The sequence below is a fragment of the Boleophthalmus pectinirostris genome, unplaced genomic scaffold (assembly GCF_026225935.1).
Source record: "Boleophthalmus pectinirostris isolate CB_2022bp ecotype Guang Dong unplaced genomic scaffold, ASM2622593v1 HiC_scaffold_4, whole genome shotgun sequence".
In the NCBI taxonomy this organism is placed as follows: Eukaryota; Metazoa; Chordata; class Actinopteri; order Gobiiformes; family Gobiidae; genus Boleophthalmus; species Boleophthalmus pectinirostris.
Window position 1 is genome coordinate 33,887,059 of NW_026571353.1, and position 24,180 is coordinate 33,911,238.

At 37.9% G+C, this 24,180-nt stretch overlaps 1 protein-coding gene across 1 annotated transcript in view; it reads right to left on the reverse strand.

Annotated features, from left to right (window-relative positions):
- Positions 1 to 23,701, reverse strand: part of frmd3 (FERM domain containing 3) — a 161,348-nt gene extending 137,647 nt beyond the window's left edge. The window contains exon 1 of the mRNA XM_055161663.1: positions 23,597 to 23,701. Coding sequence (XP_055017638.1) covers positions 23,597 to 23,701 — 105 coding nt within the window. The remainder of the gene's footprint in view (positions 1 to 23,596) is intronic.
- Between the last annotated feature and the right edge of the window lie 479 nt (positions 23,702 to 24,180).

Here is a 24,180-nt window from a genome sequence, read left to right on the forward strand (position 1 = left end):
GTTACATAGTGTGCATTTAATTCTCATCGACACAAAGGAAATTTAAAAGTACTGAATATTTGCTTCTCCTCAGCTTTTTTTCACCTCCGATCTACATTGAACAGTGCATTATATAAGAGTTGAGTCAGTCTGTCAGAGGGTGCTGTCTCCCATGGGTGACAGGGATTGAAACGGGTGCCTCAGCAGAATCCGATCCATCAATACCACTCCTCCGTGACCTCTGACCTGTAGTTATATCTCTTCATATATTTTCCCATAAAGCCTCCACATATTTCAATATCATCTTCTACTGCCATTGTGCTGCCTTTTCCCTCAGACCCTCAGGCGGGAAGATCAATCCAACCAGAGAGTTGAGACTGTGATTCGTGTGGATGTAGTTAGAAAATCACAAAGGCTGCAGTTATTTAATACTACTATTACTTTTGTGTTTAAACCCTGCTAAGTCTGATAATGTACTTCTTGTATTAGTTTAGCAAGTTATATTCAATCAAATGATAAAACTTAGAAATGTTAAAACATGTTTAAAATGAGCTTGGTGAATTGAATCTGACAAACAAAAAAAATCTGTTGTAACGTAAGGCTGGGTGATATTAGCCAGATTCATCAGCCAGTTTCACTTCGTGGAAACCGTCTGACCCCACAGCATTAGGGTTTGTTCGCTCGACAGTAGGCCGGTACTTTTTTATTTAACCAGTCGCTGCTATTTGGTCGTGATGTATGTAAAGCACCAAATCTCCTAGAAAGAAGGGCAATAACGTCTTTCCCCTTGATAAAATTCACCTTTTCACCTAAATTCTCTTTGTTCTGGCTTTAAATCCATTGAATCGTTGCCAACACAGAATGTCTGTCTTCGTCTACATCCATCTCGACCGCTTTGTTTACTGTTGTGCTGTTCCACAAAAGGGACCCAGACAGACACTTAAGTTCGAAGTCATGGTTTCACAGCTCTTCGCTGATTGGCCGGAGCGCAGTCTACAACTTCCGGAGTTCTTGAAAACTGTCTATTGCAGGGCTGTCAAACATACGGTCTGGGGGCCAGATCCGGCCCTCCAAGACCTTTAATCTGGCTCTTGGCAGATTTTCTACTAAAATATTTTAATTATATTTTCTATTAAAACATTGGCGGCGCTGAGCATAACAGCGTCTCCAGTGTCTCTGTACGTGGCCCCTCCCACCAGAGCAGCACAAATGAAGACTTGTCTCTTTCCAAACGCTCTTAAAGGACGATCATTTTGACTGTTGACCGTGACAACCTCATCAGCAAAATGTCCAAAATGAGAAAAGTGGAGCCGAGTGCAGGATTTTCACACAAAAAATTTACTTAATCCTATTTACATACAAGTTAATGTTAAAACATTGTGTTAAAATTGCATTTTTCTTAAAGTTTCAGGTTGTTCATAATATTATAATATTTTGTAAAATAAAAAATTCATCAATTAAAAAAGATTTCTGTAATAGATTTGTGTTTCTCTGCACAAATATTTGAATTTATTGTTATTTTTGGGGTATAAATGCCATGAGTTTTCTGATCCGACCCCTTTGGGATCAAAGTAGGTTGGATATGGCCCCCGGAACAAAATGAGTTTGACACCCCTGATTTAGTGTATTTTGATTCCTGACCTAGTCGCTGGAGAGAAATGAAATTGAGCGGAGGCACTAGGTGGTGCCAGCCTGGTTAAGGCGATATAGCCAAAAAATTTAATCTTATTTGTTATTTTATTTCATTTTTTGCACACCCTAGATTTTAACAGATTTCAAGAAGTCAGAGCAGGGACAGTATTTCAAAGAGGGGAAGCTCTTTACATTTCCATTCTTATCATATACTGTTATTTAAGACAATATAAACAGTCTTCAGTTACATTTATACAGATATTTAAAATACCTTTTTCACAACGGCAACAGAAGTTTCGCCCGGCAAGGTTAATGCTTTTCTATGGCAAAATATCTGTAGAAATGTCGTGCGTATTTTCCACCAGCTTCATAAATCTGCCCCATTACCAAATATTTATCGAACAAGGTCGACCAAAGAACACATTCTGTCCATGAAGAATTTATCCACAACTATAAAGGTAAGAAAGACAAAGCAAATGTTATGGTCATGAATAAAACATAAGTGACTTGTTAACTCAGACTGATTCTACAATTAAAATAAAAAATCGATGTCCTGATGTAGATATTAGCATAAATAGACAGATTTGAGCAGTTTGAATGCTAGAGATGTTCACAGATTACGTGTCTAGCATTTAAACTGCACAAATCTATCTGTCTATGCCAATATCGACATCATGAAAGCAATTTTAAATTTTAATTGTAGAATCAGTCTGAGTGAACAATTTACTTATGTTTTATTAATTACACTAACATTTGTTTTGCTCAGTACTTCACTAACGCTTAAGATTTTATTTTTCATACCTTGATAGTTGTGGATAAATTCCTCATTGGCAGAATACGTCCTTTGTCCTTTGTTGGATGAAGATTTGGTGATGGGGCAGACATTTCCACAGATATTTTGCCATAGAAAAGTATTAACCAGAAGTTCCGCAAACTTACTGAGTGAAAAAAGGTCAATTGTAATCTTAAGTAAACTTGTTTCATAATAATATTTGTTGTCACGATTTTTGCAATTCTTTATACCTCAATTATTAAAGGTTGTATGGAGGATTTTTTTTTTGTTTTTTTTGTTTCAAGTTGTCAATGATAGATTATAGAGATGCAGTAGCCTTGTAATTATGATGACCAAAAAAAAGAGAATAAAAATTCATCAACTCTGGACGTGGTGGGGCTAAACATTTGCCAATAGATAACGACACTGCCTCGTTATCTGTTAGCTGACAGGCTGTCAATCAAACTCCCTACGTTTCTAGCGTAACTGACTTGCCTGCGCGCCGCCGGTAGTTGTTTACGTACGACTGTCACGCAGTCCACAGACGCAAGACGCACAGACGCTGTTTACTCCACCAACGCAACAGTTCTTAGCGGCTTTTTTGACTATATCTTCCTCGCAGTTCACACAAAGTTTGTTGCAATGCGACAAGAATCCAGGAGCAGTTCGCCGCAAAAGAAAGTCCGTTTTTGAGGTCGCTGAAAGAAGAAGACAAGGGGAAAAGCAGCGAAGCCAAACTAAGGTGATTCTTGAAGATTCATTCCAGCGATGGCGCAACTGAAGCAGACGCAGGGTCTAAAGACTGACGCACTGGTCCACAAATTACTCCTGGACAGGAAACTTCTGCTTATTATGAAAACGTACTTTATTTCCAAGAGCTAGTCAAACGTTTTTCAGGACACGAAAGCGATATCCTATGTCTGAAAACGTAATTTTCAAGGCAAAGAAGAGTCCGCTTTGCTGCTGCGTGTTGCAGCTAGTTCATTCGCACTGAATCTCCGTGCACTCTTCTCTGCTCCCCTTTCCTCTCCTGTCCCCGCTGCCGTTCCGCTCTTCCCCAGCTCCTCACTTCTCCGGACGGAATCTCCGCGCACCGCTCCCCTCTCCTCTCTCCTCTCCCCTCTCCTCTCTCCTCTCTCCTCTCCCTGCTCCTCACTTCTCGTCCGCGAACGAAATGTCCGCACACCCGCTCCCCCCGCTCCTCACTTCTCCGTCTTGCCTAACCAACACTGTAGTTAGTTGTTTACAAGTCATGTGCAGCTCACCGGCTGTAAACAAACCTGTTTCTGGCGTAAAGAGGAGGCGGGAGAGGAGGTGTTTCTACGTAGGAGCTGTAGGGGAGGGGGGGTGGTTTCACGCATGCGCAACATTTGAAAAAGGACAAACAGTCGCTGGATTTCTCGTTCCTTGGAAAATCCTCTATACAACCTTTAAAAACCAGAATGAATGGCCAGTCCTATTATAACTTTTTTCCTCTTTTTATACTTTCCAATTATGAGTCCAACCACTACATGTCAACTACTACTAATACTGCAGCTATGACAGTTAACCAAACTCTACAACTACAAACAAACTAGATGTGTGAAGAATCCCTCAGTCGTCCAGGTAGAATCTATGGAGAGGAGAAAATTCAGTTTGTCGACTGGACCCTAAATCAAAACAAACAAGAGAACAGTAGGTGTAGCCAGGTCAGGTCCAGAGGTGTGGAAGCTCTTTTATGGCCATGATTTGTTATATTAATTAGACCCCACACCCTGTACAGGTCAAAAGGCCTAACTAACTAACAGAAACTGTAAACAAGTAGGTGTGTTAGTTTCAGAGTAGTTTCAGTGTAGTTAGCTCCTCCCTGCAGACAGATATAAGGAAGTGTCCACCAGCGTCTGACCAGAACTGAAGAAGCAGCTTGGATGAGCCGCGAAACGTCTTCAACCAAACTAACTTTTGTCCAGTCGACAAACTGAATTTTCTCCTCGTCAATAAACCAACTACTACGACCAGAGGTGGGAACAAGTCTTACTTTGTCAAGTAAGTCTCAAGTCTTTGACCTCAAGTCTGAGTCAAGTCCCAAATCAAATACAGGCAAGTCAAAGTCGAGTCTCGAGTCATCTGCTTTGTGCTTCAAGTCATTTCAAGTCTTTAAACCAAAGTAGATTTCTGCCATTTATATGACTTTTCAGATAAATTGTACTTAAAAAATCATAGTATATTTATATATGAGTATTTATAGAGTATATAAGAGTTGTAGAATTTAATTTATTTTGTAATTTTTTTCTTTTTAAATGTCTTGACGAGATGTGAGTGTGAATCATTATGGTCAGAACAGAAAGAATTCAGATTTAAAAGTGCTTCTCAAGTCTTTTCATGGGCCTCAATTCCGAGTCAAGTCCCAAGTCATTGACCTTCAAGTCCAAGTCGAGTCCCGAGTCTTTGTCCATTTTATCAAGTCAAGTCTGAAGGCCTAAAAATAGTGACTCAAGTCTGACTCGAGTCCACGTCACGACTTCTGACTCTTACTACTACAACTCTATATTTACTTGAGTGATCGTTTTGTTTATTTTTCCCAACGTGAGAAGGTCTAAGAGTGACAAATAATGCTGACAATATTAATGATTTGATTTAGCTCTCATTTCATCTTAGCGGTCTATTGTTTGGCAAGTATTTTGTCCTTCCAGATGCACTCACTTGAAATGATAAATCAGATTACATGAGTCATTTTTGAATCACTTACGCACTCCTAATGCGTAATATTATTTTGAGGCAACAGCAGTTTTACTACACTTTGCTCTTCTCCAAAACTGTTTTTCCATCTTTGCTTTTTGACAAACCCCCAAAAGCTGATTATGTTTCTCGAGTAATTTTCACATCAAAGCCGCCCCAGAGATCAGGATAAGAATAGAACACAGAGCTATATTTAAATGGCTGTAAAATGCCTGGCAGCCTGAACAATAGACCAGCGCGGGCTTGGCTCTTACATAAAGCACAGATATTGGCCGGTGCACAGAGGAAGGGAACACAAAGGGAGAAACAACATGACAAAACACATCACAGAGCACGTTAAGAAGGGCAAAGCAGCAGTTCAGAGGAAGGGGGCGAGTAAACATTTGTATAAAATTGTACGTCACGCCAAATAATACACTACGACTTCACAAACCTGACGCGATGTGTGGTCGTTTTATTAGCAACTCTGGAGGGGGAGTGACTAAGGGAGCGCAAGGAGCAAACGGAGGACGAAATCAGAGCATCAAAAACGAAACTGAAACTTATAAAACATGTTAATATGTTGTTTCTGACAAATATAGGATTTGGTGATCTAAATATGTTAAATGTGGTAACACGTGCAAAATGTGTTAACAGTTAATACCTCATAGAAGTGTAATAGTCTCTCTGTAAAAGGCACAAATATACCTGGAGTTGTTCTAGGGCTATTTGATTATGGAAAGAATCAATATCTCAGTTAGTTTGGTCAATGTTGAAATCACAATTATTCAAATGATTATTTTTTAGTTACAGGATGCATTTATTCAGCATTTCTCTCTAAAGAAAAAAAAAGTTATTGATAATTTATGCAAAACTATCAAATTGAAAATAAATATTTTTACAAATGTATCTCGCACTCACACCTGCACAACCAAACCAGGCCACGGTCGATGTCATCATCACATGGCACAGCACAGCTAAAGTTTTAATGGGAAAATAAGTCCAGCGGCAGAAATATCTATTAAATAGTGAGGCAGATAAGAGTCCAGCTACGATACGTGCTCCTCCATGATTATTATGGATATAATAACAGCGCGGAGGAGTGAGGACAGGACGAGCAGTAAGAACAGCCAGAGAAGACTAGGGATGGGCATTCGATGAAATTTTATTCATCGATCGTCGGGAAATGATTAATGTTTTTATATTATAAGTATCATCATTATTACTATTACTAATCTGCATAAATAAACTCAACTTTACAACATATAAACCATAACTACTATAGAGCCACATCAGACCGTTTGACATTATAATGTGTTTAATGCAGGTTTGCGTAAGAAACAAAACTTAAAACCGCATGGCTAATTTGCATAAACTAAGCAAAGAAAAAAAGTTGACGCTGAAGTCTGTGAGTCTGTTCTGTGTGTGTGTCGCGATGTTTTCAAAGATCTTACGTGTGCAGGTTTAGTGCAGCTCTTTATGTTGCAGCAACTGGGATACATGCACCATGCTGAAACTGGGATACAGATGTGCTTGTAAACGCACTCCCTAAGTGGTACAGTGATCTCCAAGGAGGTGCCAGAACCCAAACGTGAGACTGAGGCTGCAACACCAGTGTTTGTGCTGTTAGACGCAGCCTCGCCTCTACCCACAGAAACCCACATTTGGTTTGTCAATTAGAAATGAATGTAATTGACAAAATTCTTAATGATCAATTATCGATTAGTCGACTAATCATGCCCATCCCTAGAGACGACGCTACAAAACATTTGTCTCTGTCACATTCCTTATTAAAGGTCAGCACAGATTCTCTATGTGTCTCAGAGCGGACTTTAGTCACTGTCCTCGTATGAGCAACATCAGCGTACCTGACAGGGCTCCTATAGTAAAGTCATGCATGTGCACATAAGTGAACAACTGTACCGTGCTTTGGCCCAGCTCCCCCAACCAGGCCAAGCTCTCAACCATGTGTGCCGTGCTTGGGCACAGTTCGATTGCGCTCAAATGTACCTTGCTTTAGGGGCGATCTGTGCTTGGGCACAGTTTTTCTAAAGTCATAGTGTGAGTGTTTCCTAAATCGTTTCAACTTCATTACATGAGTTTTGAGATCGTTTTACACATAAATCAAAATCATGATCAAAATAAAATTAATTGCACAGCCTGACTCTGTTCCACCTTGTGATGTCATATACAGTACATACATACATACTCCATACACCTTCACTAGAATCATTTGGATAATTTCAGACCTGGAAATGCCAATCTCTGCTGAACAAAAGATAAAAGGAGCTGTTAACTTGAAAACTACCGCTTCATGAAATCACAAAGTGGAACAGAACATTTTGAGGTTTGGAGATGTAGACAGGCTAAGGCTACGTTTGTATGATGACAGTCTGAAGACACAAAAGTGGAATTGCATCTTCACTTTTTATTTCTTGCGTTTTGACAAGCGTTTTTGGGAGGAAATCTGCCTGCATATGATGATGCAAAAGTGTGTGGAATTCGACTAGGTATGTATGCCAGGTTTCTGTGTACTTTATGTATGTGACGTAAACACGTACAGGAGAGATCTGACCAGAGTTTTGCGTCTTGGGCAGTGTAGACGGAAACACTACAGCAGAGCGTATTCAACATTTCCACTCTGGAGGGTTGTTTCAGATTTTTGCGTTTTAAAGTCCCCAGAACGCCTCAGCATCTAAATCAAAGGCACTTCCAATAAAATATTTTGTCATTTTTGTCATTTGTCATATGTGCGAATGAAACAAAACACAACTCCAGGTCTGTTTTTGAGGACATAACAACGTTCTAACATGGCTTAAAGCTCACAAGAGTCATTTTTTGTGTCATATAAGACCCTTGAACAAATTCCAGCACTGACCAATGGTAGCAGAAATAGTAAAAATGACTTATACAGATTTAACTCTCATGCTTAATGTATTGCAAAACTCATACTAGAATAACCCAGACCAATTAGCATAATGTAACCTGATCTGTACACGCAGCCAAAGAGTCGTACCGAGCTCGCCGCTAATGTGGGAGAATTAATGTCTGTAATTGCAAAGTTTGTCTGCACGGCGACTGTTAAATGTTTGATGGAGAATGGCCTGAGCGCAGACAGCTGACACAGGCTCCTGCACAACAGATACGGCCTTTAATAATCCATGAGCGATCGCATGAGAAGGAGAAGACATCAATGGACTCGGGTCAAAGGGAAGAAAAGGGGAGGAGAGAAGCAGAGTTACACATTTGAGGCGCCATGTTTCTACTGGACTGTAAAACTAGATCAGTAATAATAATATAAACTCTCTAAATGCAATTGTTTAACTGTGACAGGTCAAGACGTGGAATTAAACTGTTACGCTGCTTTCATACAATTAAAGCAGATTCTATTGCTTTTAGAATCTCTTGTAAAACATGTATTCTTCTTAAAGCGCCTCCACAGATCTGACCTGTAACTTACTCAAGTGGTGTTTTCATGGAGAAAGAAAATATATAAGCACTTAATTGATTTCTTTCATTTTAATCATGCTCCTGCTTAACATTAAAGTGCTAATATTACACAAAATGGACTTTTGTGAGCTTGAAATCGTGTTATAATGTTGTTTCCTTCTCAGAAACAGACCTGGAGTTGTGTTTTGTTTCATTCACACATGTTTGAGTGATTCTTTATTATTAGTCTGTCTACATCTGTAAAGCTAAAAATGCTCTTTTCCACCTTGTGATGTCATGAAGTGGTAGTTTTCAAGTTAACCCGGGGGTGGGCAATTATTTTTTCCATGGGGCAACATGAGAAACAGAAAATATTGTGGAGAGCCAAAATGCTTAGCTCAATTTTGCATAATATTAATTGTATTTATTTATTAAAAAAACAGTAAATATCATTGTTTTGACGAGCTGGTAAAACTGGTAAGAGTTTATGTTATGTCTAAGCAATGAAAAAGTGAGGTTACCTTAGAAAAAATTTCATAAAATGTCATCTAAAATAAAAGCAATGCAGCTTTAGTCCATGCATGAGGTAAAATTATATAATATGTTTATTTTGTAATTACAAATCAGCTTAAACGGGTGGGTCAGAGCCAACCAAAGAGCCGTATGTGGCCCTGGAGCTGGACAATGCCCAGGTCTGAGTGAACAGCTCCTTTTACCTTGAGTTCAGTAGTGATTGGCAATTCCAGGGCTGAAATTATCCAAATAACTCTAGTGAAGGTGTAGGGACTATAAAAAGACACGGAGCATGGAGCACTTCCTGTATTACCACATGACATCTCAAGGTGTTTTCTGTTTTGTTTTTTTTCAACAGTTTGCAGTGGTCTCACCTTATTTATTCTGAGGATTCAAATTATTCACCGTGATGAGTTTATGTGTTTTTTCACATCTTTCAGAGACCAGAGCAGAGTTAACGGCAACTCGCATGACACTACTTCTAACCAAACAATAAAATGCTTCATAATGAGATGCACAGCTGATATATTTTGACCTCAAGAGCCGCTTTAACAATATATCAGCACTGGAACAAGACACTTTTTGCTCAAATACATGGAAAAAATCAGGTACAGGACCTTTAACATCCATGAAATAAATTACGAAATTACACATGACATCTCCAGGTGTTTTCTGTTTACAAAGCTTGTGTGAAAAACATCAAAACACAACTCCAGGTCTGTTTGTGATGAGGAAACAACCTTATAATATAAAAAATCAAGACAATATGAGCCCTTTAGCTCTCACCAATCAAAGAATTGAATAAAAATGCCTGCTCGTCTTATGGATCCTCTAGATTCTGGAGTGGTTCTCTGCTCATCCTTAAGCCGCCAACCACTTTCAACATTTATATTTCATTACAATTTTGATCAAAGTGTAAAAAAGGGGAAAAAAATGTTACAAAAATTGCTATTAAAGTCTTAAAAAGTTCTCGTTGGCACCACACATACCCACAGCTCACAACCAACATACTGACAAAATAAAGGCTTACAAACTTTGCCGTTGTTTGTGAAATTTTTAACAAATATAAACTACAAATTCACACAGGTAGACACCCACAACTGCGTCCCATAGTTCCACCGTGCACCTTTAAAGTCAAACTAAACGGCAGTGGCACCTCTCCTCTCCCCTCTCCTCATGACCCACTTCTGAAGGTAGAATCTGACATAATATGATAATCTGAGTGTCCTGCATATCTCTGTACATCATGGTTTATTTATCCATTTGCGCTCTCATTATGCGCAGTATGAACAGGGTCTTGTCCTCGCTGCTCCACTGGGGACGCCCTCTCATGTTCAGCACCCAACACACTACTTTGGTCCTATATTATTTTCATGTACAAATACTAACATATGGAAAATGATGCTGTACATAATGTGTTTCCTCAGATATGTGTAAAACAGATGTGGATCTTATCTGCAATGTTAGATTGCAAAACAAAACTGATTTGATTTATCAATGTTTCAAATGGGTTTCAAATCATTGATACAAGATTAAGTCAAAATCAAAATGTAATCAAATATCAGCATTTTTAATACAAACAAACATGTAGGATCAAATCAGAGTCATAGACACCAGATGTGACAAATGAGCGGACAAGTAACTTACATGCAAATCACATGTCATGTCAAAATGTCAATCGCATGTTTTATCAGATCAGTGACATGTCAAATGTCAATGCATTACAGTCAAACTGTGTTCTTGTCCAAAGTCGTGTCAGTTTAGTCAGTCACTGGTTCAGTCAATCAATGGTTCAGTCCTGGTTCAGTCCTGGTTTAGTCCTGGTTTCGTCCCAGTTATGTCTCAGTTTAGATGTGGTGTGAGAATACAGCCTAAATAATTTTGCGTTGCCAGATTTTACAACTACAGTAAAACCAGATTACAATTAACCTTAAAGTGTTCTCCTCACTTTACTTTACAGTTTTGATTGTATTGTTGTGATTCTATTAACATTTTTAAACCAGAAGTCTATGTTAAAAGCGCTGTACCTGTTTTTTACCATCTTGAAAAACAGAACTAGTTCATTTTTTTTAACAGTTTGCAGTGGCCTAAAGTTATCCCTCACTAACTTTATGCATTCTGAGCATTCTAATTATTCACCGTGATGAGTTTATGAGTGCTTTTCACAACTTTCAGACACCAGAGCGGAGTTAAATAGCATGCTATCTGCGTACACTTCCTGATTATCGAATAGTAAAACACTTTATAATGAGATGCAGACAGAACACAGCTGATATATTTTGACCTCAAGAGCTGTTTTAACAAAATATCTAACACATTTTGCTCAAAAACATGGAAAAAAATCAGGTACAGGACCTTTAACATCCTTAACATAAATTACTAGATTAAAATATTATGTTTTAAGCATAGTCAAAACACCAAAACTTGTTCCATCTCCCAGTACGTGTGTGGTTAGTTCTATCTATAATTGGGTCCAAGGAGAGACAGAGTTTTTTGAAATGGCTGCATTGCATTGTGGGTACAGTATAGTTGCACTCTGTTTGCTCATATTGTCCAAATATATTCCTCCTACAAGATGTTTCTCCATGGCATCGTGAGTGACCTACTTATCCAGCACAGGCGGCAGCGGTGATACAGGGACACAGGGGACGGTTTAAAAGGCAAAACAAAGTCAAAGGTTTCCACTGGGTGAAGGAGAGAAGAGTAAAACTGTAAGATTCATGACAAATATTCTAACAATCTAAACAAAACTGTATTTCTCATTGTCACAAAAGTACATTTCAAAACTCCTAATATTTACTTAAAGGTGAAGTTTTCCGGGGAGGAGTGGAACATGTAATAATAAATTTTTCTTCGATCGACCGATATGATTGTTTAGAATCCAGAGAAACGATGGCGGATGACCTCTATTTTCGGACCGATATGTAGTGTAGATTAGTTTTTTTTTTTCAAATTATCAAACTCAAATTTAGTACAAACTCCTCCACAACCTTCTTTTACTGCAAACTCTGTAGAGAGCAGTTTGGACATATTTTTGCAGTGCCCTCTTTAGACTAAAGTGTTCAATCAAATCTTTATGCAGATCATTTTCACGTGTATTTAAGCTGCTGGTTGGGCCTAACTAAATATAGGTCTTTGCTGGAAATTTAGTGTTTTTTTTTGTTTGTTTGTTAGTTAGTTTTTTGTTTTAGTAGTAGCTTATTTGGTCACATTATAATGTCAAACGGGCTGATGTGGCTCTTGAGTCGTTATGGTTTATATGTCGTAAAGTTGAATTTATTTATGCAGATTAGTAGTGCAGATAGTAATAATAATGATGATCATTTTAATATAAAAACGTTAATGATTAATTGATAATCGATCCTTAATTCTTCCGACAATCGATTAAGAAAATTTCATCGAATGCCCATCCCTAATCTCAACGCTATGTTTACTGTTGTGCTGTTCCACAAAAAGGACCCAGGCAGTGAGTTTGATGTCATGGCTTCACAGATCTTCGCTGATTGGCCGGTGCGCGGTCTACAACTTCCGGGGTTCTTGCAAACCATCTAGTGTATTCCGATTCCTAATCTATACACTGGAGAGAAATGAAATTGAGTGACGCCACTAGGTGGCACCAGCCTGACTACCATGGATCATGACCGAAAGGGTTTAGGCTGAAGTATAAAGAACTTATAATGCTTAACCCTTTTAAACAAATAACAGAATTCCAAGAAAGAAAGGTGTAATCAATAGCCAATACGGATCGCCTCTCCACAGCTGACCTTTAACTTAATTAACTTGTTTCCATAGAGATAAACAAGTGTTTTTTGTCATTCTGTGGAACAATCGCAGCAAAGCAGTAACATCTCCATGGAGACAAACACATGAAGGAGCCTCAACCTGAAGTTACACAGAGCATCTCTAATAGAGATGTAACGATATCCAACTCTCACAGTACGATATTATCACGATATGCATCTCACGGTACGATACTTATTGTGATATTTTGAAGAGGCTGATATAATTGTAGATAGAACACTTTTCTGCTTTTAAAATACCTCGACGAAATTTTGCTGTGAATTATTTCCGTCATAATCCCAAGAATTCAAGTAAAAAACACATTTCTTCACATTTTCTGTACTGAAATGAATCATGGGATATGTAGTTTCTGACATTTATAATCTGTTGATACTATAAAAAACATGCATTTAAGCAAAGGAACTTGTAATTCGATATATTGTGACAGCCCACGATATTATTGTGAGACTTTTGACGACACAATAGCACGATATTTCGGTTATTGTTACATCCCTAATCTTTAACGTTATATCTTTTTATTTTTCTTGAATTAGTTTAAGAGTTCATATGTCAGACTTCTCAGGAATATGTCAAAACAAAACAGAATCCATATTTTAAAACATTAAATGCAAATCTAAGCAAAAATTGTCCAAATTGTCCAGCTCTACCAGGGAGTTTTGCTGTGGTGTTGGGCGCTCGGACTAAGAAAGAGGAAGTCATGAAATATGCAGAGGACCATTACAGAGGCTAAAAAGCATCAGCTCAAATATACAGTAAATGTCCATTCACTTTTCACACAGTTGGTTTAAACAGACCAGCACGGCCTGTTCCTGCCTGAAAGACGTTGTCAAATGTGGCTGTAACACTTTTGTGCGTTCACTTTCGCAGAGTGCAGAGACACAGGTGCAGCCGCTGTTGTGTGCGCCGTAAATGGAGAATTGTGTAAATGATTGATTTGAACAAGCAGAAAAAGCCCTGAGTCAGGTGCTCCGAACATGAAGGAAACAGCTGACAGCACTGAGAGGGTCTGCTGAGGTGACGGAGGAATCGAGGAATCTCATACGAACATTGCATTAGTCGTTAAAGTGCCCACAGGTTGGACAACACATTTCACTAAATCACAGGTAAGATCATTACATTTAAGATTTTACTAAATATTAGACTTTTCTTTTACCAATTTCTACATTTTTTTAAACTAAAATGTCCATAATTGTTACCTACAGCAACCATAAAATATCAGAGAACTGTGTTTTGTACGTGTAAATTCAAACTTTTGGAGAGAATTTTCCCTAGTGTCAAGTCATCAATAAGCACCGCTCTAAAATAGAAGTCTCTACCAGGGATGTAACGATATCCACCTTTATTTTTACAATATGCATCCCACAGTACGATATTTATTGCGATACTTTGTAGAGGCTAACAAAATTGTGAATATACTACTTTTTTAGTTGTTAACTGGACTAAAACAGCGCAAAGAATTATTGTATATGTAGTTCCCTTTTGTCTTTTAGTCTCCCTATTGCGTTCACTACGACCAACGCCTGAGCAATGATGAGAGCATGTGCGAATGCAAGAGGACATCGTGCAACTCCGTCCTCTCGTTCGCCCCCGGCATGAACAGTAGTATCCCAGCAACCCACACCTGAGTCCTGGGCCATATTTATCACTGTTAAAATGAATGGAAGTCAATGGGAGGTCAGGGAGCGACCCCAACGAGATGGTGCAGACGCGCCCGTCACTCACCAATGACCCCGCAGTGACGTGGGGAAGGTCGAGAGCTTTCAAAAAATGTATAATATGCTGTTCCCATGTTAACAGATATATTATTTTTCTAAAAATATAATTTTTTTATTATTATTCTGCTCTTTGACCTCTGATTTGACTGCACTACTTTCTTTTAAATCTGCCTTATTTCTGTGTAATCCCTCAGTCCAAGTATGGTTCCATCGTGGTCCATGGGTGTCTACTAGTGTATGTGCTCTTATACATGTTCTGATACAGCTCAAGATCATTCTAAAGCTTCAGGAAAGCTTCATTTCTGTCCTGTGATTGTGATTTTTTTAGTGTCTATACCTGCTCAAATGAGTATTTATTTTCCATAAATATTTTAGTATAGAAAATCCTAGAATAGAATGAATTGAAAGGACTAATGTCTGCTTGTGAAATTCTCACAATGACACCCTATAATGACGATCCATGTGTTGTCATACCATACTGTTGTCAACGTGGTTCTCTGGCAGCAGGACAGGTCCCCTCAGCCAGCAGATTTACACAGCAGATTTAGAGGATAGACTTGTTTTCAAACGGGATAAGCCTTCTTTATGCAGCCTTATATCAGCATTGGCAACACAGTGTAATGTGTTCATACGTAACGCCACACAAAAATACGTCCCTGTTTGACATATACTGAAGTAGAAGAGCAAGAGTAATCGCAAACAAATAAACATCACAGCACCACTTTATAACAACTACTCCTTAATTAGCCTTAAAGAAGACATATTGTTTGTGTCTGCTTTAGAGTTAGAATCTATGACACCTCTGGATTATGTTATAATTTGGACATTTTTCACAATATTCATTTAAAACAACTTAATAAAAGAAACCAGTTTGTAGACTTTAGCGTTACAAAACTGTGATGTGCAGTGGGAGCTGACATCAGAGTAAACGTCATCACAACAAAGAGCCATGCAGTCGTCGGTTTCCAAAGTATAGCTCCACATCAGGCTAGCGAGTAGAGTTTTTTGTTTTTTGTATCAAAATGACCATGTGACGATGGCAACTGTTACTCATATCACAGCTTAAGAAAAGAAAAATTGAGAACGCAGTAAGAACAAAGCAGTGAGTGTGCACGGATGATGATTAAATCGGCAATATGGCGTCTTGAAAATAAAATTTCACTTCGTAGAAACTGTCTGACCCGAGCCCCGGGGTTTCAAAATATCCGCCCATTCAAGTCAATGGGCCGAGCTCGATGGTGCATGATCCCAGATTCGCCTTTAGCCCGGTGAGGTACTTCTGGTGGCTGTGGGCCGACCGAGCATGTGCAGTAGTGCTCTTTTCTCACACGGGCACACGTGAATGCATGGGAACGCACGCACAGAGCACGGGCTCATGATCGCTTTGACCAGAGCGAGAGGAGCTAGAGCGGAGCAGGAGTGAACAATTATAAAGTGTTTTTTAAGACAACTGAAGGGTTTTGAGCTGAGAAAACGTTTATGATCTAAAAACAGGTAAAAATTGCCACAAAAATCCAACATTTTTGAAAGTTATAGGTGCCCTGTCAGCCAAACACGAGCAGTTTGTGATTACAGTGCCTCTATGAGAAAAATCCTTTCTTAGCCCATGGGGTTTTTCCGCTGTAGTACCAGTGAGTGACTACTACATCAACTGGAGGCACCAAGCAGCAACACCCTCCAGGTATTTTAATATGGTCCATGGTCTGACCTCACAGTGTTAGGATTCGTTCGCTCGACAGTAGGCAGGTACTTTCTTTTTTCATTTAACCAATCGCTGTTATTTGGTCGTGACGTATGTAATGCGCCACTAACGGGGATAACTGGTATATTAAGCTTTTCCCCAAACCCGTAGGAAGAAGGGCAATAACGACTTTCCTCTTGATGAAATTCACCAAACATTCTCTTAGTTCCAGCTTTCCAAATATTCGATCTCAGGAATCGTTGCCAACACAGAATGTCTGACTCTTGGCTGATTGGCTGGTGCCTGAACTCACACTTATGGGTTTTTTGCGAACCGTGTAATGTATTCGATTCCTGACCTAGTCGCTGGAGAGAAATGAAATTGAGCGGAGCTGGTCAGGGCTGATCCGCTTTAACAGCACAAACCTGTTGTAGTTTTATCTACGTGAGTTTTATGGTCAGATTGTGTTATAACAAAGCTCAGATTAAGTCTAACTTGAGTAACAGAGCCGTGTCTCTAATTAACGTCACACCCCAAGGCGTATCGATGACATCAGCTGCAAAGCATCAATAGAAGTCCATAGATTCGGCTGTTTGAGTGACTTATGGTTAAATCGATAGTGCGATCCTGATTCATGGAAATCCCCAGCGCTGCTCTGAGACGTCCCTGTAAGTGCTTGTACAACACGGGCTCCTCTAATGTCTTCACCTCAGGCAGTTTCCCCTTGACGTTCACAGTCTTCCAGTGTGGTCTCATCATCGTAACCCGCTCGTATAATCTATTGACTGAGCAAACTCCAAACATAGTTAACGACATTTATATTCAAGGCTTTGTTTCCGAAAAATCCTGCCTAGAGTCTTATCGTTTTTAAATGTTGATGAAGTTTATAATTTTGGTTCCTGGTTGGATAAGGACAGCAGACAGGACATAAGTAGAAGTAAGTCCATAAATGTACCTTGCGACCACAATGTTAACAAAGGCCAAAACTTGTCTAAATTACACAACAGTTATGATCATTATGAATAAAAATAAATAACAAATAAGCGCTTTAGCTTGCCCCTGAATGTCAATCTTTCAGTAATATGCGGCAAAGGGTTGGGTTCACGCTAGGACGCTATGGATTTTTTTGCGGCTGATATGATGCCGATAAAATGGAAGTTGGAGCTGCCGATAGCCGATATAAAAGCCGATATATTTAGTGATGTAAAAATTCACTGTAGATCTTCAGTTGATTATAAAATTTAGGTCTGGCTCTACTGGATGTTAAATTGGGTTTATTTAGGTGACATTTATTGTTCTTCTGCCTCTTTACTGTCATATTTTAAGACAGTAGGTCGGCCTAATGACATTTTTGCATGATATTCTAGCCTGTAAAGAAAGTAAACACTACCACTATCAGTCTTTAGTGGTAAATTCGTGCTGCTGTGGTAATTAATCATGCGTAAATTTGGATCTTGCGTTCAGGGGCAGTACAGCCTCACAGATACACACAAACAAGTTAATAAATACTGATGCAGCGCCACATATTAGAACATTTATCTGTCTGTAAATTGGATTAAATGGGCATAATATAGAGAGTCTAAGCTTTATAATGAGTAGAGGTATAACAATATCCAAGTCTCACGATACTATATCGTCATGGAATGAACCTCACGGTACGATATTTATTGCAATATCTTGGGAAAGCTGACGATACGATGGGGAGGGCTTACGATTAGGGATGTAACAATATCCAAATCTCTCTGTATGACATTTTCACGATATACATCTCACGATACGATATTTATTGCGATATTTTGTGGAGGCTGCTACTTTTTCCTCTTAAAATGCCTTGACGAGACTTAATCCAAAGAGCTAAGGCTTAAAAGTGCTTAGAACTGTTATTTCTTCTTGTAGTCTGCACTAAAATGGAGCAAAGAATTATGGTCTATGTAGTTCTCTCTGCCTTTTTTTTGCTGTGCTGCATCATAACTCTTAATTTAAGCAAAGATACTTGTGATTCGATATATTGTGATGGTCCACGATATTATTGTGAGATCTTTGACGATATTTCGGTTATTGTTACATCCCTAATAATGAGGTATAACATACCCACGTGGAGTATCGGCCCAGATCGGCAAGATTTATGCCCATATGACTCCAAGTGCCCATTTCAACCGATAATATATCGGTCGGGCCCTGGTTCACATAACATCCTCGTAAACTATCATGGGGTTTAACACAGACTTGCAGATCTGTTCACTTTTGACTCACAAATGTCGCAAGAATCCATCTTGTTGTGTAAGGTTACGTCCCATTAATCGACCCCAAAGATGTGATTGTTGTCAGTTGAAAGGACGTTAACACAAGATTAATATGACAAATTTGTGGATCAAATCAAATAATGAGAAGGTTCAACATTTGTGGATCTTAATATCAAATTTAGACTTAGACTTAGACAGACTACTAGAAAAGAGTAGCTCACACATCACAATATATTATACCTAATAACAAAGAGCAAAAATATGAATGGTAATAAAACTAAATAATTAGTACCATAATAAAAAATAGCAAGAAACTGGTGTCAAATAAGACATACTTATATAAATGTACAAGCAAAAAAATGAAATATAGTAATATAAATACAGTATATCACATGCATTCATTCTTGTTGATTTATAGGCATAGTCACATCAGCCTTGGGGCAGACAGACATAAGTGTGGCCGCCAACCTGCGCATTTACCCACTCTGACCACCAACACAGTAGGGTTAAAAGGTGGTGTAATGTCTCTTCTAAACGATTTCATGTCTTGACTGTGCAGTTTGTGATGTTGTGGGTTCCTCTCTTAAATAAATCCAATTTTTGGCTCAGGTCCAGTCTGTGCTCAGACCAAACACAGACACATGCACCTGGAGGCAAGATGCATTGTGTAGTAAACACAGTGTTTATGAATCACTCTGGAGGCCAAGTGCACTGTACAGTTTAACAACAGAGGAGTTTTTTTTTAGAAATTCTTGTACCTGTAGTTTTGACCTTTACACACATTCTAAAACTTGTATAATAGCTGGAGATGTTTACAATTTGCACAGAAAAGAATCCTACTTTTTAAACATATACTGCAAATGTAATCGCAACTGTAGTACTTGTAATAATACTTGCACTTGCACTTAAATACACATGCATCATTTATTCACTCTGGTTTATCTATAGTATAGTCACATCAGTCCTGCGACAGATTGACAGAAGTGTGGCTGCCAATTTAAGCTTTTACCCACTCCGACCACCAACATAGCAGCATTACAAGGTGGTGTAATGTCTCTTCTAAACAACTTTGTGTTTTGATTGTGTAGTCTGTGATGTTGTGGGTTCTTCTCTTAAATAAATCTGACTTATTTAAGTTAGATTTAAATAAGTTATACAAAAATTTCTATGTCAATTTTGATACTAAGGAAGAGACTCGTTACTCAGTAGTGATTCCGTTTATTTGGACAATAGAATGTGCTTTTCAGACTTCTTCAATCAAACTTTAAATCATAGTACTTTCTTTTATATTTCCCTGTGGTCTTATTTATGTAATCCCTCAGTGGTCCGGGTAGGTTTCATAGTGGTCCATGTGCTCTTATACTTGTTCTGATACAGCTTAAAATCATTCTAATACTGTTCAGGAAAGGCTAATTTCTGTCCTGCAAATTAGACTTTTTAAGTATTGATATCTGGTTAAATGAGTACGTAATTTCGATCAAATTTAGTATCGATTAGTATTTGATTTTTGATACTTTTGACAGCCCTACTACGTTAGGTTAGGTTAGGTTGCTTTATTTGTACCCGTAGGTAAATTTGTTTTGTAGATTTGAGTGGCAGGTCCCACATTTCACATTTGACTCATCCACATCATCATCAATAAACAAGTCTAGTTAAATTCATTCATCACACTTGACTAAAATCACAATAAATATTAAATATATATAAAAAACACACGATTTTTCCAAGACAAACATACTAAAATTGATAGATAAATGGATTACAGTTTATTCATAATTATGATAGAGGCTGGAATGACTATGTATTTTGTCTGTGTTCATGCAGTGTTAAGGCGAATTAAAGTGTAGTTATAAAGTGGTACCAAACAGCGCCGGCCTGCTGTGAGTGTCTAAATCGCAGTATAATGATGAAATGCATTTTATACGTGAGTTGTTACGGATGCTGTTTACCATATTATTTACATATACTGCCACACCCGAGCTCTTCCTTTATCATTCACAATTATTCCTCAACTGTTTGGATGAAACTTCAAACTAACTTGTGCTGCTGCTGTTGGCTCAGGTCCATATCCTCAAACAGACTGTGCAGCCGCTCGGGGCTCAGCGATGTATCAGAATATTAGCCCAGTGTCTGTGTGTACAACAGTCCAGGCAAATATAATGCATAAACAATCCACAATAACAAATTTTGAAGTGCGATATATATCTTCAAACTATACTATTGAAACCAAACGATGAATCAGAAATATCCCCCAAAAGTATTCTAAATGCAAAATATTGTTGTGGGCTGCAATAAATAAATAGCAGAATGCACTTTTGTAATTAGATTGTTTAGTTTTAGTTCATAACTCAACCTTCTACAGCTAAAACGTGATCAAATTACCATCCAAGATAAGTCGATATAGTAATTATTGTGGCCTAATGATGCACTTTTATTTTACAAAAAGTAGTATCTGAAGTGCTCAGTGATAGAGACAGGGAGTGCTCAGTTACATTTTACTTGAGTAACTTTTTATTGAGGAATTGTACTTCTTGGGGTAGTTTTTGGACCATAATTTTACTCCAAGTTTTTTTATTTAAAGTAACAAACCTCTTACTTGAGTCAAAGTTGTGGTTACTTTTCCCACTGTGAGTGAGTCTGCAAGTGATAAAAGCTTTTGTGATACTATGAAATGATGTGATGAACGTTTGTTTTTCTTGTTTTGTTTTTCTCAGATATGTTGTCATTTTTTTCATTTACCTATTGAACTTATAGATCAAAGATTATGAGTAGATGTATTACAAGTAGTAGTTTTCCAAAATACCTTTTTACTCTTACTTGAGCAATATCAATCATTCAATCAAACTTTATTTATAGAGCGCTTTTCATACAAAAAATGCAACACAAAGCGCTTGTAAATGAATGAATGAAGCGATGTAAAGAACGATTGTTGTCTAATAGTGTAACAAATAGAAATGTTTAAACTAAAAAACAACCAAGTATTGATTGACACAAGCCCAAACCTTTAGACAATACTTAATCTTGTTATTACTACATTACCACACCCATACAGGACCAGGAGCCTATTCCATCCATGTACAAATCTATAAGAAGAAAACAACTTGTTCCAGTGACTCCTTCACCTTTTCATGCACCAACATTTAGCTCTACTTTAACTGAATTTGTTTGTTTGAATTGTCTGTTTAATGTGTTACTATAGGAGACATAGAGGAGACATTGAGTTTCTGTAGAATTATTCTAGTATTGTTAAAATAAGGACTATTAGTCTTTTTAATTGACATGCCCATTTTTTTCCACATGACTGTACTTAGAATATACTGTACACAAATCATCATGAGGTGCAATATCGAGGCATTTTTAATTCAAATATTTTTGTATTTTAGAATAATTACGCTTTGTATTGTTAAAATAAGACCAATTAGCATTTTTAATTGACATGCCATGAATTGATCCCGGTGACGGTAGATAGAATTGACCAAATGCAAACCACAAGGGGCAATAATACAGTGATTTTAGATGAATTAGCTTACCTACTATTGTAAAAAATAAAAGGTTTTAGAATAATTAGTTTAGTATTGTTAAAAAAAATAATAAGCACCATAGTGATTAGGCTATTTTATTGACATGCATGTGACAGTAGCTAGGATAGATCGTACAACCACGAGGTGCAACAATATGGTGATTTTATATTAGTCTCCCTAGTATTGTTTAAAATAAAGAAGTTTAGCATAATTATCTTAGTATTTAAAAAAATGTATATGCACCATTGGGATTAGGTTATTTAACTGACATGCAATAATTTTTCCATGTGACAGTAGCTAATATAGACCGTACACAAACCACGAGGTGCAATAATATGGTGATTTTATATTAGGATTCCTAGTATTGTTTAAAATAAAGGAGTTTAGAATCTTAGTATTTAAAAAAAAAATGTACATGCACCATATGGGATGAGGTTATTTAATTGACATGCTATAATTTTTCCATGTGACAGTAGCTAGAGTCCGTACACAAACCACGAGGTCAGGTGCAATAATATGGTGATTTTAGATTAGCCTTCCGAGTATTGCTTAAAATAAAGGAGTTTAGCATAATTATCTTAGTATTCAAAAAAAAAATGTATATGCACCATAGGGATTAGGTTATTTAACTTGACATGCTATAATTTTTCCATGTGACAGGAGCTAGAGTAGACCGTACACAAACCACGAGGTGCAATAATATGATAATTTTATATAACCTTCCTAGTATTGTTTAAAATAAAGGAGTTTAGAATCTTAGTATTTAAAAAAAAATGTACATGCACCATATGGGATGAGGTTATTTAATTGCCATGCTATAATTTTTTCCATGTGACAGTAGCAAGAGTCTGTACACAAACCACGAGATCAGGTGCAATAATATGGTGATTTTATATTAGCTTCCAGTATTGTTTAAAATAAAGGAGTTTAGCATAATTATCTTAGTATTTAAAAATGTTATATGCACCATTGGGATTAGGTTATTTAACTGACATGCTATAATTTTTCCATGTGACAGTAGCTAAGACCGTACACAAACCACGAGGTGCAATAATATGGTGATTTTATATTAGGATTCCTAGTATTGTTTAAAATAAAGGAGTTTAGAATCTTAGTATTTAAAAAAAAAAAAGTACATGCACCATATGGGATGAGGTTATTTAATTGCCATGCTACATTTTTTCCATGTGACAGTAGCAAGAGTCCGTACACAAACCACGAGATCAGGTGCAATAATATGGTGATTTTATATTAGTCTTCCTAGTATTGTTTAAAATAAAGGAGTTTAGCATAATTATCTTAGTATTTAAAATGATTTATATGCACCATTGGGATTAGGTTATTTAACTGACATGCTATAATTTTTCCATGTGACAGTAGCTAAAATAGACCGTGCACAAACCACGAGGTGCAATAATATGGTGATTTTATATTAGGATTCCTAGTATTGTTTAAAATAAAGGAGTTTAGAATCTTAGTATTAAAAAAAAAATGTACATGCACCATATGGGATGAGGTTATTTAATTTCCATGCTATATTTTTTCCATGTGACAGTAGCTGGAGTCCGTTCACAAACCACGAGGTGCCATTATAAATACATGGGCCATCATACCTGGATGGTGCATGAGATCTCCGAGTCGTCCAGTAGCCGGATCGTGCAGCGGATCTCCGGGTCCAAAGATCGGAGGCTGGGGCTTCGGAACCGGAGCATTTTCATCCTTGAGTCGGTCCCCGGTTTAGTCCCGGTTACAGTCTCTGGTTCAGCTCCTCATGTCAGCGCACACCCGTGTTTACCGACTGAAAGACACGGGTGAAAAAGAAGGCGTTGCGTGCGCTCTCCTCCGCGGTGTACGCTCCCGAGACGCCCTTAGGAAAGAAATGAGAGGACTGTTGATGGAGAGATGGTAAAATGGGGAAGCGGATGGATGCAAAGCGGTAGAAAAGGAGGAGGAGAGCGTGCGTCTGTCTCCCGCTGTCCACTGCTGTATGCACGGAGAGGGCAGGGCTATAACCTCGCGCTCTCTCACCTATTTCCCATCATTTCACCTGCCCCCGTCTACTAAATATAGCAAATTACAATTTTTTTTTGTTTCTGTTAATATTTTTACCATGTATTTTCATAATCGGTGATTGTATTGGCTACGATATTGACACGTTAAATAATAGTAAAAAATAATAACGTTAATTTTAAGCTAA